Raw genomic sequence first — 21,155 nt, 5'->3', positions numbered from 1 at the left:
TGGATTCAAGCCCCACATAAGGCTCTGTGCTGACAGCTTGGAGCCTGGAGCCTGCTTCAGAATCTTTGTCTCCCTCTTTCCCTGCCCCTCCCCCCTCACGCTCTGTCTCTCTCTGTCTCTCTCAAAAAAATTTTAAAAATATATTAGTGATGCTTTATCTTAAACTGTAAGGTAAGCAGGATGTTCATTTTATTATTTTTTTTTATGTTTGTGTATTTTTGACAGAGACAGAGAGCGAGAGGGAGCTACAGACTCCAAAGCAGGCACTCCAAAGCAGGCTGGGTTGTCATCACAGAGCCCGATGGGGCTCAGACACACAAACCACGGGATCATGACCTGGGCAAGGTCAGATGCCCAACTGACTGAGCCACCCAGGCAACCCTCATATTATTATGTTTTAAACTACATGTCTACTTTATGCTTTTTAAATTAAGTGACAAATTACAAATTAAAGAAAGAAAAGAATGAAATATATCCATATAACTGCATTTGGACTTCTGGTCATGAAATCCTGAACCAAAGCTAGCAATGAAAATAAAATACCTTTTTTTGTATTGCGTTACCTCCTACAGTTATCTTACAAAGTGTCTATCCACTGTCTTTCAGCCCATGGTCATTTGCGAACACAATGGAGGAGCCTATAGTGTAAATCCCTAGGACTTATTTACATAACAAAAAATGTGGCTGGTAAAATATTCTCTACTGATGTTTCTGAAACCAGAGACCAGAAACTCACAGTGGAAATAAGACCCTTTGCTTTTCTTGTGCCAACACAAACAACAATTATAGCATCATGTGAGAAAAGTTACAAGAAATATTGCTTAGTTTCAGTGGTTCAAACAAATCAGCGGATTTCAGTAATTGTGGCAGACTGGACCCAAAAACTTTACAGTCTTCAGCAAGGAATGGATCTTAGACATAAAACTGATCCCTGATAAAACAACACCGGGGTCATGAGAAGACTACTCTGCCAATTTTATTTCACTGTGGGATCCACTGACATCTGGTTCAGCTGCGGAAGCTGGAAAACTTCTTTAAAATTCTCTTGACAGTAAAAATGGACATGTGGAAAACATTCTAATCTGTTAATCTTTGGTGCTCCTGAAAAAGGGACATTTGGCTTTATACTTCATGATAATAAATGTGAAGCCTCCAGATCTAGTTGTAAATAACCTCATGGTATTTGAATAAAGAGTCGAACTTTCATTTCCCAAATGTGCCGAAAGATGAATATGCACCTGTGTCAATCCCGTGATATAAGAAGCCCCCTGGATTCTTTGTTTATACTTGGGTTTAGTAATTTGCCCCCTTTACACTGGTGCCATTTGGCCAGTGAAAATTAAAAACAGTAGCAAGTTTTTGCTCCTCTTCCTCTCCTTCCTTCACCGCTCTCCCCTTTTCTGTCTGTCCCTCCCCCTCTGCTAACTAGCTGTCAAGCACCCCTCCTGCTCTTACTTTAAATATTTCAAATAATCAATGGAATAAAACAACACAACTACTTTCAAATATATATTTGCATGTTATCGGTCACCTTTAGGGTCACTGCATGAATGTCTGGCTTCAAGATCACTAGGCGATAGCTGCATCTATATCTTGCAGTATCTATAGGGCATACAGAAAAGTAGTAAAACATAGCCAGGATTTGGACTTCTTATTCCCCACTTCAGCTTCAGTGTGGGTTCAGTCTGCTTACTGCTCCTGACGTCATGTACCCTTGCTTCAAATTGCTATTTCGTGGCTTGGGCTTTTGTCATTTTACATCTTTGTGTGTGTGTGTGTGTGTGTGTGTGTGTGTGTGTGTGTGTGTGTTTTACTTCCACTAAGTTCCTCTTTTCAGCATTAATATATTTGTCCCAATTTCAAAATACTATCCTAAAAGCCCTCGATTGAAACTCATAACATGAATTAGAAAATAAAAGAAATATGCATGACTAAATATAGGTCTATAAATCCATGCTACACAAGAGGTTAGCTTTCTCTATCCTCAAACATCCTATGTGGTCCCTAATCAAAATAAATATGCAAATACACAAATACCTAATGTAAAAATATAGCATAGCTATTGCTTCTGATAAGCCAACTCATTGTTTTTCCTGATTTAATCTATAGCATCTTAGCTCCTGAGTGGGAGAATATAGAACACTAGTTCCAAGCAGGGCTTCTGGAATCTAAATGTTTAGGTTCCAAGTTTGACCCTGTGGCCTAGGGGAAATTACTTAACTTCCATATGCCCCATGTTTCCTCACCTGTAAACAACAGTAACACATCAACTTACACCTGTCAGAATGGCTAAAAGAAAAAAGTCAAAAAATAACAAGTGTTGGTGATGTTGTAGCGTAAAAAGAACCTTTATACACTGTTGGTATGAATGTAAATTGGTGCAGTCATGTTTTCTCAGAAAAATAAAAATAGAAATATCAAATGGTCCAGTAATCCCACTACTGGGTATTTACCCAAAGAAAACAAAAACACTAATTTGAAATGATATATGCGTCCCCATGTTCATTATAGCATTATTTATAATAGTCAAGATATGGAAGCAACCCAAGTGTCTATGAGTAGATGAACAGATAAAGAAGATGTTGTACATACACATACACACACACACACACACACACAGGAATATTACTCAGCCTTAAGAAAGAATGGAATCTTTCCATTTGCAAAAACATGGATGAGACCTGTAGGGTATTATGCCAAGTGAAATAAGTCAGAGGAAGACAAATAATCATGATCTCACTTACATGTGAAACCTAAAAATACAAAGTAACCGAAAACAACAATCTCTGAAATACAGAGAACTGGTGGTTACCAGAGGTGAGGGGAGTGGGAGGATGGATAAAAGAGATAAAGGAGATTAAGAAGTACAGACTTCTAGTTACAAAGTTAGTAAGTCATGGAGATGAAAAGTACAATATAGGGAATATAGTCAATAATGTTTTAATAATGTTGTGTGGTGATAGAGGGTGACTGTACTTATTGTGGTGAGCACTGAGTAGTGTACAGAGTTGTTGAATCAATAGGTTATACACCTGAAACTAACATAACATTGTACGTTAATTATACTGCAATGAAAAAAGATATTGTACTTTACTAAGTGGTGAAATTGGTTGCTATCGAACTTAATTGTGTAACTGTGAGAGGATAATTGATCATTAATTTTCCAATAATTTCAAAATCATTCAACTTGAATCTATTGCTACCTTATGGAGTATATTATTAGACCTAAGATCTCACATTCTTCTTCAAGTCTTTAGTGACTCCACTGTAGCCTTAAGTTCTCAAAATAGATCTCCAACCCCTTGTTAGGCTGCCCTAGGCCTGCCACCACAACCTTACTGCTTGTCATGCTCCCCCTCACTCAAATCCCCTGGGCTGGAGGCCTCACATAGGCAGGTTGGTCTTTACGGTACACTTCTGCCTCCTTCTCTGGACAATCTCTAGTTGTCTCCTAAGTATCAATTTACACAGACTTCATTAACAGGTGTTTCTGGACTATGTTCCTGTACCACACACGTGGCATATCCCCAGTTCTGCTGCTCACACAGTATTTCCACTGCTTATTTCTTTTTAATTTAAATTTGAGATATAAATAACAAAAATATATGTTTAAAGTGTACATCATTGTGTTTTGATATATGCATACATTGTGAAAGGATTCCCCACACACCCACCACTTCACATAACTTTGTGTGTGTGTATGTGTGTGTGTGTGTGAGACAGAGAGAACGTAAGTTCTACTGTCTTAGCACATTTTTTTTAAAGTTTGTTTATTTATTGTGAGAGTGAGAGCATGAGTGCAGAAAGGGCAGTAAGAGAATCCCAAGCAGGCTCCATGCTGTCAGAGTGGAGCCCAATTTGAAGCTCAAATGCACTAACTGTGAGATGATGAACTGAGGAAAAATCAGTAGTTGGATGATTAACTGACTGAGCCACCCAGGTGCCCGTAACACATTTTAATTATACAATAGAATATTATCAACTATAGTTACCATGTTTTACATCAGATCCTCAGAACTCACTCATAGCTAGAAGTTGGTACTCTTTTTCCAACTTCTCCCTATTTCCCTCACTCCCACCCTATCTTTGTTAACCACTTTCTATTCTTTTTTTAATTTTTTAAAATTCTTCTACATTTTTTTTGAGAGACATATTGAGATAGTGCTCGAGTGGGGGAGGGGCAGAGAGAGAAGACACAGAATCCAAAGCAGGCTCCAGGCTCTGAACAAGCTGTCGGCACAGAGCCCGATGCTGGGCTCGAACCCACAAACTGTGAGATCATGACCTGAGTTGAAGTCGGATGCTCCACCAACTGAGCCACCCAGGAGCCCCATATTCTTTTTTTTTCTTTAAGATTCTACATACAAGTGATACCATGCAGTATTTGTCTTTCTCTGTTTGACTTTTTTAAATTTTTTTTAATGTTTATTTTTTTTAATTGTTTTAACATTTATTTATTGTTGAGACAGAGAGAGAGAGAGAGAGCATGAACAGGGGAGGGTCAGAGAGACAGGGAGACACAGAATCTGAAGCAAGTTCCAGGCTCTGAGCTGTCAGCACAGAGCCCGACTCAGGGCTCGAACTCATAAGCTGTGAGATCATGACCTGAGCTGAAGTCAGACGCTCAATTGACTGAGCCACCCAGGTGCCCCTTTCTGTTTGACTTATTTCACTTAGCATGATGACCTCAAGGTCTATCCATGTTGTTGGCAATGAGAGATTTCTTTCTCATAGTTGAAGAATATTTCATTGCATATTTATTCCATATTTTGTTTATGCATTAATCTGTTCATGGACATTCAGGTGTTTATATATTAACTATTATGTATAATGAGTGTTCAATGTCATTATTATCAGGAAAATGCAAGTCAAAACCACAATGAGATATAACCTCACACCTGTTAGAATGGCTACCATCAAAAAAACAAGAGATAATAAATGCTGGTGAGGATGTGGAACAAATGGAAATCTACTGCACTGTTGGTGGAAATGTAAATTGGTTTAGCCTCTGTGGAAAATAGTATGGAGGTACTTCAAAAAATTGAAAATAGAACTACCATATGATCCAGTAATCCTCCTTTTGGGTATATATACAAAGGAACTGAAAACAGGGTATTGAAGAGATATCTGCACCCCCATGTTTATTGCAGCATTATCCACAGCTGATTTACATGTCAGTGTTTCACTTTTTAGGAGAAAGACTGTGTGTGTCATAGTTAGTCACAGCATATAACACAGGGTTTAACACATAATATTACTTAGTGTTTGATACCTATCTTCAAAGAGACTAAATATTGCTAAACATATACAGTTTCAATAGAAACTGTCTATCTCTTGTATAAAAAGGAATTTTTTTCTTGATTTCTTTGTGGAAAACAGAACTACCTGATACTATAGTACCTAAGGGTACAAAAAGAACAAAACACCTGTATTCAATGAGGATACTTGGGGAGTCTGTGAATCAGTGAACAATTCAGAAACTGAGGTTTGTTTGTTTGTTTGTTTGTTTAAGTCTGCTAATTTTCCTTAAGTGAGCTCTGGTTGAATTATTTAATTCAATTTTAATTGGTGTTAGATCTAAGGTGGAACAGGAATTAGGTAATATCCATTCAGGTAACATGACAACTTAATTATAGATGCCTCTACAAAAGAAATCTGATATGACTCTTGTTGAAACATTTGCAAAGAAAATATGAAAAAAATACAAAGAGGAAATATATTCTATATTGAATATAGGCTGTACAGTTTAAACTACAGGCATGGAAATCCATGAAATAAATGTTTTCACATGTGTCTAAGAACTCCTTAAAATGATATCTTTATTAGTTGAAGTCATAATTTTATTCCAAAAACATAGTTTCTTAGAATAAGTAATATTTCAGATGAGGAAGAGTTAGTTCATATATAGGCAAATTTCCAGGCAGAAAAGATATTGTGGTAAGAACAAGGAAGTTACAGATATTGTGAGGGAATCTACCAGAAGTTTTAAGTTGTTGAAATATGAACTTCAAGATAATGGTAACAAAGAAAATGGTCATGTAAACATAATGTAAGACAATGATAAAAGATGGGGCAGTACAACATATCCTGATGCCAAAACATGAAGGGCCTCCCTAGCAGTGGTAACAATCTTGGATTTCATCCAGTAGGTGATGGAAAGCCACAAAGGATTTTAAACAAGGAAATGATATTTGAACTTTAAGTTTGTACTTTAGAAAAAATTTTCTGGCAGATCTGTAAAGGGTTGATTCCAGGAACATAGGACCAAGCAGATCAGGTGATAGTCTCTTTTACTGAATCAAGCAAGAGATATTGATGGGTTTGTGTCTAGGGCATATACAATGCAGAGTAGGAGAAGGGGGTTATTGGAAATTTATTTAGGAGCCAATATTAATAGGACCTCATGATTGGCTAAATTAGGAAGGCAAGAAAGAGAGAAAAAGGGAGAGGAGGCTGATTGATCCCCATGTTTTTTGCAGGAGTGATGGGATGGTCAATGATCAAACCGTATGTATTGTCATGTAGATACATTTAAACTGCTATTGCTCTCCTTCAGAGCAGAGAACTATTGTGCCTGAACTGTGGAAGAGGCAGTGGAAAGAGACAAGTTAAAGCACAGGAATATTCTCAGGTTGTCATATTAGCTCACAAAGTGAAATCTCACCCCTTATTTATTGAGGCACTTACTGACAAAGATCTTGTTCTTAACTTGGCACTTCATTCCTTTCAGCTACCAGTATTCTAAAGGTTCATCCCTTATCAGCTTCCTACAAAACTATGTTTTCTTCCTGCTTGGCTGGTGATACTGCCTCTTGATTAGTGAAAATAATTTGGCTCATCCGGCATAATTTTGCTCAAATGTCTGGCCCACTAACCACAGAGGTTTACGGAGTAGGGTGTTCTGGGGCTCAATACTGAGCCTCAGAGGGTCTACAAATAGATTCTGCCCTTAAGAATCTTATAGTCTGTTAAAAAGGAAACCACAGGCCCAAAATGGCATCACTGAGTTTAAAGCCCCAAGTCAGTAAATCAAGATTTAATTCTTAACTTAACTGCAGTTTCAACCCCCGAGGAATAAAACCTTTAACCAGTCAACATGGGAAATTTACTGATAGACCCCTTCTATTCTCGTTAGGAGGCTGACCTTGCCCAAAACAGTGGATTCTTTGCTAATAATATTTCATTTTTTCTGCTCCCTCTCTACCTTTAAAAACTTTCTTTCCCCCTGTAACTCTTTGGAGCTCCCATCTACTTGCTAGATGGGATGCTGCCTGATTCATTAATCGTTAATAAAGCAAACTGGATCTTTAAAGTTTACTCTGTTGAATTTTTGCTATTTAACAACTTCCATTACTCATGATAGTGCACCATAGAGATTAAGTGCAGTGTTTTGGAGCCAGACCAACCTGAAAACATACATGGGTATAGATGCCAATACAAAATAAGAAAAAAATCTCATGAAGACTTAACACCACAGATTTTAAACTGTTACAAAATTAAGCAGTAAGAATAAATAGAACATGACCAATTTTTATGAACTCAATGTTTGTGTCCCACTCCCAGCCAAGTCCTATGTTGAAATCACAAAGCCCATGTTATATTTTTAGAAGATAGGAACTTTTGGTAAGTACTTAGGTCACAAGAGTAGAATTCTCATGAAAAAGACTAGGCTCTTAGGAGAAGAAATGAGGTGGTTTCTGTCTTGGTCATGTAAAAATACAAAATGAAGACAGCCATTTGAAAATCAGCAAGAGATACCTCACCAGACATCAGATCTGTTGGCACCTTTATTTTGGATATCCCAGAGTCCAAAATTGTGAGAAACAAATGGTTGTTTTATGAGCCACATGGTTGATAGTATTGTAACAGACCAAACTAAGACACCAACGTTTATACCAGAAATGAATGAAAGATTATTTCAATAACAGGAAAGTGAACATAACATATATAACATATATAGATTAGAAAACAATTTCTTAAGAAATGCAGACAAAAATTGATAAATACTTGCTCATGATAAACCCTCTTTAAACTAAGAGTAGATGGATACCTTCCTAGATGGAGTTCATGAATATTATCTACCAAAACCTTACAATGAATATTATACAAAATGATTATTTTTTGATTGATCCTGTTTCTAATATAGATGTCTATTGCTGTTTTAGCACTGTATAGATTTTAGCCAATACAATAAGAAATAAAAAGTAATTAGGACTTTAAAAATCATATGTATTTTCAAATGGTTATTTATAGTGATGGAATATATATTCTCTTGGATTTTCATGTAGACAGTCCTATCATATGTAGTAACCATTGTGTGGCTGTGGGAATGGGAATATATATAGTATTAACAGTATTCAGCAAAGTTTCAGGCTAAAAAATATTCAAAATAGTAGTGTTCCTACACAGAGTAATTATCAATCAAGATATAACAGAGTAAATAAAATATTCATGTTAGAAATTTAAAAAAAATCTATAGAATACTATAAGAAACCAAATATGTGTTCAAAACAAATATATACTGAACTTTTGATGAAAACCTGCACAAATTAAAAATGATATTCAAGAAATACAAAGAAATCAGAATAAGCAGCTAGATATATAATGTTCATGGGGGAGAGAATTCACTGTCTTAAAGATGACAAGTATCCCAATATTGATTTATTAAGTTTATATTCTTTGAAATGATTCTAACAGCTTTGTTCATGAAACTTAAAAACAAAATCTATAAATGTCATTTATGACATACCCGAACAACATCATGCTCAAAGGTGAAAAGTTCAAAGTTTTTCCTCTAAGATTAGGAACAAGACAGGAGTGCCCCCTTACCACCCCTATTCAACATAATTCTAGATGTCCTAGCCAGAGCAATCAAATAAGAAATAAAGAAAGGAGGAAAACTGTCTTTGTTTACAGATGCTATTGTCTTATATACAGAAAATCCTAGACTCCATCAAAACATGACTAGAATTATTAAATTCAACAAAGTTGCAGTATACAAAATCAAAAGATAACAATTGTGTTTCTATATACTAACAACAAAACATCCAAAAAATAAAGAAAATAAACCCATTCATATGAACAAAAACAATAAAATACTTGAGAATAAATTCAATAATGGAGGTAATAGGCCTCTACTCTAAGACTTTGATAAGCAAAATTGAACAAACTCAACAAATGGAAAGATATCCTGTATTCGTGGATTTTAAGAATTAATGGGGAAAGTGGGTGATGGGCATTGAGGAGGGCACCTGTTGGGTTGAGCACTGGGTGTTGTATGGAAGCCAATTTGACAACAAATTATATTTAATATAAAAGTAAATAAACAGTAAAAAAATCTTTAAATTAAAAGAATTAATATGGTTATGATGTCCACATTGTGCATACTGAATCCGTCTACAGATTTGATGTAACCCCTATCAAAGTTCCAGTGGCATTTTTCACAGGAAAAAAAAAAACCTGAAAAGGTCCCAAATAGCCAAAGCAGTTTCGAGAAGCAAGAACAAAGCTGGAGGCATCATGCTGCCTGATTTCAAATTCTACTATACAGCTATACTACAAAGCTAAACAGTATGTTTCTGGCATAAAAATAGACACATAGACCAATGCGACAGAATTCATAGCACAGAAATAAATTCTCACATATGTGTTCAACTAATATTTGCAAGGGAGCCAAGAATACTCAATGGGGAAAGGATGGTCTCTTCAACAAATGGTGTTGGGAACTGGATAACCACACGCAGAAGAATGAAATTGGACTCCTATCGTACACCACTGACAAAAATTAACTTGAAATGGATGAAACTTCAGAAGACCTGAAACCCTAAAACTGCTAGAGGAAAACAGGGAAAAACTCCTTTACATTGGTCATGGAAGCATTTTTCTGGATATGACATCAAAAGCACAAGCTACAAAAACAGAAAATAAACTATAAGGCTATTTGGGACTTCATCAAACTTAAAAGCTTCTGCACACCAAAAGAAACAATCAGGAAAATAAAAAGGCCACCTATGGAATAGGAGAAAATATCTTCAAGTCACATATCTGATAAAGGATTGATAAGAAAAATACATGAAGAACTCATGCAACTCAACAGCAAACAACCCAAATAAACGTGGGCAAAAGAACTGAACACGTATTTTTCCACAGAAGACACACAGATGGCCAGCAGATACAAAGAGAGAGGTGCTCAACATCACTCATCTTCAGGGAAACGCAAATCAAAACTATGAGATATTACCTCATACCTGTTAAAATGTCTGTCATCAATGTCCAGCCAGCTGGTGAGCCAGGTGGGCAAGGAACTACTGCACATGGCCTAAAACAAACCCAGTGATTGGTGAGGAGCACTGCTGGATGTCTGCGTGAAATAGGGGAAGAGCTGCCACAGCATTGGTCAGATGGCCCTCAACCCCATCCTGGTACCCACCTTCCAGCTGACCCTCGTGCTGCATGTGGACTAATGCCTCTGGCCTAAGATCCAGGGGCTGTTCAGCTCTGCCAACTCTCCCTTCATCTCTGGCTTCAGCCAGTCCCAGACCCTGGGCATGGGCTTCTGAATCATCAAGAAAAATCTGTACAGCTCCCAACAGCTGCTCATTGAGGAGAGTTGAACATGGTTCTGGGGACCGACCTTACCCCCATGGCACACATAACTAAACTTTTGGGGTGGACATGGACAGACAGGACCTGAAGAATTGATGCCTGTGTGTTAGAAAACGGACAACAGCTACCTGAGGGAGGGAAGGATGATGAGTGGCGGGGGGGGGGGGGGTACAATGTGTTTCCTAGGAAGCTTACTGCGATGTTCAGGTGGCTACAATTTGAGGGCACATGCTCCCCAGTACTGTAACATGAAACAAAGGCTTAGGGGCCAACCAGACTTCTGGGTGGATGTGTATGTTGTACATGCTTATTTTTATTGTTATAGACAATTAAGGCGACAGCGGTGTGACAGAGCCAGGAGAGCAGCTGGGTGGCATTGGCCTCTCCAAGAGATCTATGCTCCTAGGAGTGGCCCTGGAGAGATGGGGAGGTCATCGAGGTGGTTTGTCTTAAGGGGCCAAATATGTTTCTTCTTTGTTTTTGTATATTATGTATTTTTGATCAGAGCTTCACTACTGACCTGTGCTAAGCAGCTATCTTGCAGACAAGCGAATGTAAAAACAGGAAGGGGTGGATGTTGAGATCACTTGGGGATCTTTGACACCTGAAGAAAAAATATTCCTGGGAGCTACCTTTGGTTTGCACCCCAATGTGTACTGCAGAGTTGAGCTGTGAGGGGATGGGGCTTATTGGGGTAGGGGCTAAAACTCTTACCCTAAGGGGTACCATCTGGGTCTCATACCTAAAACTGTTTACGAGAAGATACTCGCTATTCATGAATATACTTGATGTTCAGGTATTAAGGCCTATGCAGTATTTTTTTTTCTGATAAAAGATTTAAAAAAAAAAAAGACCTACCTATACCTCATGCTCATTACAGCATTATTTACAATAGCCAGGATACGGAACAACCTCAGTGTCCTTTGATGGATGAAGATGTGGTGTAGATACACACACTCAGTGATGGCAAAGACAATTTTGACAACTTAGGTGCACCTTGAGAGCATCATAGTACGTTAGTTAGGTTAGTCAGAGAAAGACAAATTCTGTATGATAGCACTTATATGTGAATGCTAAAAAAGCTGTACTCAGAGAAACTGAGTAGAGCAATGGTTACCAGACACTGGCAGGTGGAGGAAATGGGGAGGTCAAATGGTACAAACTTCTAGTTGTAAGATTAACAAGTTCTGGGGATCTAATGTACAGTATGGTGACCATAGCTGATAATACTATATTATATACTTGAAAGTTGTTAATTGAGTAGATCTTAAATATTGTCACCCCAAAAAAGAAATGGTAATTGGCTGGATAGAGGTATTAGGTGATGCTATGGTGGTAATAATTTTGCAATACATAAATGTATGAAATTGGCACGTTGTATACCTTAAACTTACATAATGTTACATGTCGATTATCTTTCAATAAAGCTAATGTAATGAGAAAAACAAAACAAAAGGCAGAGTAAACAAGAAAAGTTTTAGAACAAGATAGGAGAAATTGCCTTATCAAATTCCAGTCAGGAAAGACTTCTTTATGACACAGAAGCCTTCAGGACTGATTTTATCTGGAGCTTAGATAGGATCAGAATGCTTGAGACAATGATCAACAGTTAATTAATTCTAAAAGGCTACAAAGTAGGAGAGGCTGTTGGTTTTACCTATGGTAATCCACACAGAGGAAACTTTATCTTTAATCCTCACTAGGTTATTAATCTGAATGAATTTGAGTCACAGAACCAAATGTCAGGCTCAGCTACTGCCATATTATTTATATTTGGAGAACTTTGTTTTAGCTTATATCTATTAAAAATACCCTATAGATGTATATCCAGGTGGGTATATAGAAGCCTGACAGTAGAGGGCTTTCTTAAAACATTAAATCACTGCGTCACATTATCACTGTTATGGCTACAGAATAAGACTTTTACATCTCTTACTTTGTCTTTTTAAAATTTGATTTCTGCAGCTAGGAGTCTAATATTTTTTCCTATATAATCTCATTTTTTTTAAATCAGCAAATCATCCTCATGAAACTGTAATGATACAGATGTTTTTCCAGTTGCTATCACATATTTACAATTAAGAGAATTAATTTCTCTTGGAATTTAGTGTTAATATTGTTCACAGTCATTGTTTCTAGAAATGTGTATCTTGACAGAAATTTTAATCCTAGGTGACTATATAAGAGTCTCATTACCAATATTTAAAGTAAATAAAAATTAAGGAATAGAACAAGCTACAATAAAAATAAAATGAGACATTTTATCTAATAAGTTTTATGTGGTTCCTGATTCCCATGTTTTGGATACTCATTTTTTTTTTAATGAGCCTGTACATACACAGTATGGCCCTAAAGGTGAGACTCAAGGCATTCAAAAGAGATTGGAAATATTTTATACTGAAAGCATGTCCCATGTGTTCTGTCAGGAACACAAGAGTATGTGGAGTAGAAAGATGAACAGCTCAATCAGAAACAGAACAAAAGACAAAGCTCCCTTTCTTTCAGCGATGATTCCATCTGGAGAAGTGCCAGGGGGTTACTACATTCAGGTAACAGAAGTAGATACTTTGAGATATTAGAAAATCTGCAGTTGACCTACAGTTTTAGACCAAAATTTGTATCTATTATTATATTTTGAAATGCCTGTATCAAAATATATTTTATTGTCTCATAGGAGCACTTTGGAAAGTTCTATGTTCTAGTGTAACTTTTCTAGAAATTTTTAATAGTTCTTTTTTTAAATTTTTAATGTTTTCATTTATTTTTGAGAGAGAGAGAGAGACAGAGTATGAGCTGGGAAGGAGCAGAGAGAGTGAAAGAGAGAAGTATAGAATCTGAAGCAGGCTCCCGGCTCTGAGCTGTCAGCACAGAGCCTGATGCAGGGCTTGAATTTGTGAACCGTGAGATCATGACCTGGGCCAAAGTCAGTGGCTCTCAACTGACTAAGCCACCCAGACACCCCTCTAACTATTAAAGAGAAACAATGAAACAATGAAAACAAAGGCCTAACAGTAAGTAATTTAAATTAGGAATTATAACATTTCTTTTCATTTGCTTTAAAAGAGTTACAGAATTGTTTACATTGCAAAGTCCATTTTTTCCCACATATCTTTATCTCTTTTCTCAGATAAAGACTGTATGGACTCAACACCCCAACCCAACCCGAACATAATCTCTTTGTGACTTTTGACAACATGTATTGTTCCATGTGGGAAGAGACTCTTTGTACCATCCATGCGCAATTTTCCTTCATGAGCCATGTTTTAATTGTGATAGTCGTGTTAGGTGTACCCGTTTTGCACATTACTTCTGAGAAGTCTACCACATGAAATATATAGCAGCAATATGAGATCTAAGCATCTGAGGCATGCTTATAATAAGGGAACTTTGCATAATCAGTTTTGGTCTTAGGTGATATTCAAAATAATCCTTAGACCATTTTACAATAGTTTATCCAAGTACAGCTAAAGAAGACTAGCATTTTCATTGATCATTTGCATGCTCTACTTTAAATTGATCTAAACTGATCAAAAGAATTTATAAGATTCTATATTGGCATATTATGGATTACATTTTGAAACTTAAATCTCTAGATGAAATTAAAATCATATAGTTGTTATTCCAGCTTGAAGAGGATGAAGGCAGATGTGTGGAGAGAGGAGAGTTTTGGAAGTCATGGGGGGAGAGTGGGCAGGGAGGAGAAAGCTAGGATGCCATATAAATGAAGAAGAGAACAAAACAAAGTTTAAGAGGAGAGCATACATGTTTAGCACAGGAAGAATGGAAATGATTTTGTATACAGTTCCAATATATAAAGGTGAAGGTTTTGAGGAAGGCAAGGTCCCAAGAGAGCAAATTGCCTCTTTTGAGAAAGGAAGTAATTCTCTTAGAAAAGTAAGCATAGAGAAACAAAACACCCTACCTATTATATCTTTTTTAAAGTTTCTAAAGTATTGACTCTAATTATGGCAGAGATTTGTATTAGTTATGCCCCAAAGGCCCCATAATCACATGCGTATATTGCATATCTGATGGGACTGAATGTCTTGATTTGATGTATTTGTCATTCATATGGATCACAATGAATCATACAAACTTTCTACCCTTGTAGTTTTTTTTTAATGTTTATTTATTTTTGAGAGAGAGAGATACAGAGTGTGAATGGGGAATGAACCATGAGATCATGCATAACCTGAGCTGAAGTCAGACACTTAAGACTAAGCCACCCAGGTGCCCCTCTTATATCCTACTAGTAAAGAGCCATATATATGCACACACATATATATATGTATACACACACATACACACACACACACACACACACATACATATATATATATATATATATATATATATATATATATATATATATACATACATACATATTTAATGTTTGTTTTTGAGAGAAAAGAGAGGAGTGAGGAGTGAGGGAGGGGCAGAGGGAGAGGAAGAGAGAGAATTCCAAGCAGGCTCCATGTTGTCAGCACAGAGCCCGACATGAGCCTCAGTCTCACGAACCCTGAGATCACGACCTGAGCTGAAATCAAGAGTCAGACACTTAACCAACTGAGCCATCCAGGCTCCCCACAGCCATTTATATTCTTATTAAATTTTGCTACTATTTAATGTCTCTAAGTTATAAATAGGATGACTTCATTATTCACGTATTTAGGGTAGTTTTGCAGCTGCCAGAGTGGCATTATTGACTGTCTTGAGTACTTCTTCAGTTTAAGTTCAGAGTCCAAGTACATTTAAAATATAAAATATTAATTTGCAAAATGATGGTCTAATTTGATGGTTTTTTGAAATTCTGATAAAGTGATGGTTGGTTTCTCTTATTCAAAGGATGGTTTTAAGGGAAATACCAAAATACATTAATTTTCATTAAGTAAATTTACTAGTTAAAGTAACATGAAGGAAGAAATTAGTTATGTTCTTGTTCTTACTATGTGCCAAGTATTCTACTCAAAGGGTGTTTCAAATTTAGCAAATCTCTGCCTATTTGGTTTTAGTCCTTCCCACTACCTTACTGATTATGAGGCATTGAAACACTAGCTAAACCTTTGCAAAACCAGTACTGCTTGGTAAACACAGTGTTATTTGGAGAATTATAATATGATTTTCCTTTCTTGTTTCTTTTCTTTTTTTGCAAATTTTAAAATACTGTACATGTGTCACTCACAGTTGGAGGTTTTGGAAAGCCAAGGAATGTGTTCCACATGTTTCTTTTTTTTGACTCTCCAAAAAAACAATTTACTCTCAAAATAAAAAAAAAATCTTTACTACCTTAAAGAATGTCTAGATGACTAAAAAATACAACAGATCATTATTCTTTAGGATGTTTATACTGCTTGCCAACAAAGCACAACAGAATAATTTTACAAATTAGATTTTTGTGTTTCTTTTTCTTTTCCTCCATATTCAGGGCACAGAGTTAAATGATTTTGGTTCCAAGTCCTGTAGCAGCACCCTAAGGGCAAAAGTCTTAATAAAACACATTAAGTTGTTTCTCATGAGCAGATATTACATCTTGTATTTTATGTCTCATAGAGATTTCCTACTTAATGTTACTTGGTCAGATAAATGTTTAAGTGTTGCTAGTGTTTTAGTAATAAATAAGAAACATTGATATTAAAACCTATCTTCATACCAAATTTCAGACATTTCTGGGTTAAACAGTGACACACAAAAATGTGCAGATACATGGGCTATACAGCTCACTAGTAACAATGGAGTATTTTTTCTCCCTTGGATAAAAGTGACAAGTGAGTTCAATATATTTATTTTAGAAAAGTGTTCAACCCATGGATCGGATCAGTATATTCAGTTTTGAATGTGTGTCTTTGAGTTTTTCTAGCAAAAGGTTATAATGTTTTCTTCAGATTCCTCAGATTCTTTAAGGAATCTATGACTTGTAAAACATTTGGAACTGTGACTTAGAAGAAGAGTTTTTTTATATATTGAGAAGCATGATGATTTATAGTACAATAAACATGTTATTCCCTTAATGTTAAATATGATTTTAACTGTAACATATTTTATCAGTAGAATAATATATTAGAAGCACAAAATATGCTCACCCAATCACCTAACACATATAGACTGTCTGCCTACCATGTACAAACCTCTGCTATAAATGCATGATATTTGGCAGGTATAATATTAGTACCTTGATTGCCATTTTATTAAAACTTTATAGGGAGCTCTTAAGCATCTCTCATTTCCTTTATAATTAGGAAAGTAACCATGAACTCTATCCTTCCTCTTTTTTTAGAGAATATTTTTGTATACTCTAAAAGTAAGACCTCAAGAGGGAACTATTTTACCAACTCACTTTTCAAATATGGAAAGTGAGACCCAAAGAAGTAAAGTAACTCTTCCAAAGTCAAATATCTAGTAACTGAAGAACTGAAAGCAAAGCCAAAGCCCCTGTCTATTGTGTTCCCCCAAACCTTGTCTGGTAGCAAATGATGTTTATAAATATGTGGTTGGTGAAAGGGACAAAAACTTGGGTAAAATTAAACCTCAGTGCTATGACTCTCAATTGTCATTCATCTTCAGTTAAGAAAAAAATGAGTTATTTGTTCACGTAACTGGTTCAGTTTTGTTTTTTAAATTTTTTTAACGTTTTACTTATTTTTGAGACAGGGAGAGACAGAGCATGAACGGGGGAGGGTCAGAGAGAGGGAGACACAGAATCCGAAACAGGCTCCAGGCTCTGAGCTGTCAGCACAGAGCCCGACGCGGGGCTTGAACTCACGGACCGCGAGATCATGACCCGAGCCGAAGTGGGCTGCTTAACCAACTGAGCCACCCAGGCACCCCTGGTTCAGTTTTGAGTTAAATACCAACTTGACATGATATTTTTAGTTTTACATATATCGCAATAAATAACTAGCACATTTTCCATAGACAACTATATGATGTACTTTATTTTGTGTAAAGTTTTGGATTTCTTTTATCCTTAGTGAGATATGATGCTTGGAAGAGTTCCTCCTCTGTAAAATTTCAAATACAGCTATACTTTAGAGAAGCATTCATGCATTTGTTAGATGGCTTACAAACTTTGATATAGGTTCCTTCTGGACATGTGAGATGATGTGAGTAATTGATACAAGATTAGGCACTGGCCTGAAATACTGAGAAAGAACAGATGTAATTCTATTAAGAAATACAATAGTATTTACAGATATCTCATGGACATTAGCTGTAAAGAAGATGCTGAGGTTCTAAATTAAATAGTAATTATGTAATATGGTTGAAATACACACACACACACACACACTGATCGCTATATATGGATATGTATATCTCCTATATTTATATATAAGCTATCTTAAACATATTCAATAACATAGCATTTGACTGAAATTTAAAAAGTATGTTTATGTACGTATCACAATCCTTTAAGAACCCATTCCATTAAGCATCTAGACTTATAATATTGCATATAACCTTTATTTTTGTCCCCTTTAGTGAGTTGTACATAGAAACCACTTATATGTTTTCATAGTAAATAATATTTTGGATACTTCTACAAAATTGGGCTACATCGTGAGAAGAATCGAGCTCATGTTAAATATCAATAAACAGGAAACTGTTATTAACAAGTTCAGTCATTGGTGTTGTTTTCAGTTCTTTTTGAAGGACTACTCCCAAGTGCCATACTCTGTAAAATCATCCTACTCTTCAAGTCCAGATTCAGATGTCATTTCCTCCATGCAACCTGCCCTGATTAACACGGCCTGAAATAATTTCCTTCCTCCTTGAACTCTTATATTTTCCTAATTGACTTGAATTAGTACTTCTCACAGTCGTCCTTCTGTGTATTCATATGTACATCATATCTTCTAGGTTATAAGGTTTTGTTTTTTTTCTATCAAGAACTGTATCTTAAATATACTGGTATGCTGAGCCTTTGTAAGTGTGTATTTGGTAAGTATTGGTTGATTGACAATACTGAATATGTTCATAAGAGCTATCATTTCATAGTAATTTTGATCGAAGAGGTCTCCTTGTGAAATCAGAACTATTTCAACTAATGGATATTCATGAAATTCATATTGTATCATCCAAGTAAGAAACTACATAGCCTGTAGTCAATTACAGGAGACTTTTATTCAAGTAAACATGTTTTATTTGACAGGAAAGCACAAACATGTCTTCAATTAATTTGTTAATAGCTTCATCAGCTTTGGCCAGTAACATTCTCCCTAGTCCACTGTAGTTTATTAATCCAAAACATCATAACCTATCATACAGTAAAATGTTTTGTGATATGGAAAAAAAGTATAATGCCCCAAGATGTTTTCCATTCTATTCCTATCATTGGAAAAATGCTGAGACTCCCATCTGCTATCCTAATGATACACACCTTATTAAAATATACTTGTCTACAATATCTGGCCCTGGTAAGTGTCTGGTCTTATTTTCTAACACTGTCTCCCTGTTTCCTACTACTCTGTCATTGTGGTCTGCTCACTGCTCTGAACACACGGAGCATCATCCCTTTTTAAGGCTTTTGTTCTGACTTTGTTCATTTTGCCTTATAGGCAATTATTTCATATAAGTTCTTTAGTTCATTTTCCTACTTCACCCAGGTCTCAGCTCAAATACTCCTTTCTCAAGCAGTGTTCTGTAGAAGAATAATGGTGTACATTGGCATCTCTCCCCTGTAAATTGTTTCCTGCATCGTTCTTATCTTGTGGTTTAACCATGTTAAGTGTTTTCCCTCCATCAGAAAGATGGCTCCATAAAAGCATATATTTGTACATGTTATGTACATGTTATTTTCCACTACTCTAGAGCTGACACCCAGAACAATGTAGGAACTCAATAAATGTTTGTTAAATGACGTGATGAAAACTTGCCACTACTGAGCATTAAATGATGTTGCAAGTTTTCTAAAAACAAAGACCTAAAGAGTTACACAAATCTTGTTATGGTATTGACACTTAAATGGAATATAATGAGTGGCTTCCACAAAGCAATTTACTGAAGAGTTCTTGTTTGATCTGTGAAAATAACACCTTCCTTCTTCTAAGAAACCATTTCCCTACCAGGCTGACCATGTACTTCTTGTGAGGGCAGAGAAATTACAGCACCTTCTCCATCCTCACACACACACACACACACACACACACACCACCCCTCCTAAGTATAGGAAATGGTACACTCATGACCCTCCTACAAGAAATCTTTGTACTCTAGTGCACTTTGCTTCAATAACTAGTTACAAACGGACATATGATTCAAGGGGGCTCAATGAATATCCTTTTCCCAGTAGTTTCCTGGTTGGAGCTCACGAAAAAGTGCTCACTTTTCTTACATAAAATTCTGTGACCTTTGGTATAGAATATATGAAAAAAAAATAAAGCCAACACAGAAAATAAATGATGGGGGGTGGGTGAAGACAAAGGGAGGAAGTGAGGGAAAGAGACAGAGAGAAAGAAACAGAAAGGGTCCAGTCTTTCCCAAGATTAGCTCCAAACTCTCCGCAGTCCACTTAAGTGAACCAACACATTTCCCCTATTTTTATTCCATTAAGGAATTCAACCTGATCATCCTGATTAAGACAGGATACAATATAGTAAAATTAATGAATGGTATATTCATCAGGAGGTTTTAAGATATATGTGGGGGAAAATTGTCCATCACGAGACTTATTTTTTATGTTTTATAAGGACTATCAGTAAATGAAAGAAAATAACCTTAAAATAGGATTCAGGGAAGCTATCTCTGCAGGAGTCTGAGCTGATGAGATCCTGGTATAGAACTTTCTGATAAACTAAATTCATTTAAGACTAGAATTCAAATACTTAGAAGAGGGGGGACTGTATATTTCTTAAAAGGTCTTCCTTTAATATTTTCTCAATCTGCCTTTGACAACAGCTAGGTGGAAACAAATTCAGATTGAACTCTATGAAAAGGATGCTTGAGTCTCTCAGGGTGCAGCCAGAAAGCAGGAGCCATATAAGCAACTGAATCCAGGAAATTGTGTACAGGTGAAAGGAGAACCATAAAACTAAACATTAGGCAGCAAAGCAACCAAAGATGAGTGAGATCTGGGTTAGGGCAGGGTAACCCAGTGCCCAGGGTGCACTCATTTTCAGGTGTTAACTGTACTTGCTCCACCCTGAGAGTGGATATCTCCTTATATCTTGCACCCTGGTGCTCTCACTTTTAAGGTGGCACTCCTGAGATTAGCAACAACAGGAAATCACACTGCAACATCGGTGAGGCCATGAGTCTGGACAAAGAAGACATTGTTATAGGAGCCCACCATCCAGAGTCACCAGGACGGAAGTGGAACCATGATGGGCCTGTCCATGGTCAACATTTAGAGACAATGAGGAAACAGGCTGTGCTAAAAATACCACCTGAAACAGAGGGGGAAATGTTCTAGCTTCTTCCTCCATCAGAGCCTTCTATTGGCTGAACCAGTTGGAATCTAGCTGACATGGAAGTTGGGGGAATGCAGGCTACACAGCTCAGTCCCCTGTGTTAAGGAACCAAAAAGGGTGGGGTGCCTGGGTGGCTCAGTTGGTTGA

General features: G+C 36.5%; 1 protein-coding gene across 4 annotated transcripts in view; it reads left to right on the top strand.

Moving 5' to 3' along the window:
* Positions 1 to 21,155, top strand: part of HMGCLL1 (3-hydroxymethyl-3-methylglutaryl-CoA lyase L1) — a 193,777-nt gene that overhangs the window by 154,974 nt on the left and 17,648 nt on the right. Inside the window, exon 8 of one of the 4 annotated variants that reach the window (XM_058734302.1) lies at positions 13,733 to 13,964. The exons of 2 other annotated variants lie outside the window; for them this stretch is intronic. In XM_058734302.1, the coding sequence (XP_058590285.1) occupies positions 13,733 to 13,777 (45 nt within the window). In that variant the 3' untranslated portion in view covers positions 13,778 to 13,964. Of the gene's footprint in view, positions 1 to 606; positions 1,207 to 13,732; positions 13,965 to 21,155 lie in introns of those variants that run through there. One more of the 4 variants, XM_058734301.1, reaches the window with a different exon arrangement.

Source organism: Neofelis nebulosa, chromosome 6 (assembly GCF_028018385.1).
Source record: "Neofelis nebulosa isolate mNeoNeb1 chromosome 6, mNeoNeb1.pri, whole genome shotgun sequence".
NCBI lineage: Eukaryota > Metazoa > Chordata > Mammalia > Carnivora > Felidae > Neofelis > Neofelis nebulosa.
This window is presented reverse-complemented; position numbering and strand designations above follow the sequence as displayed.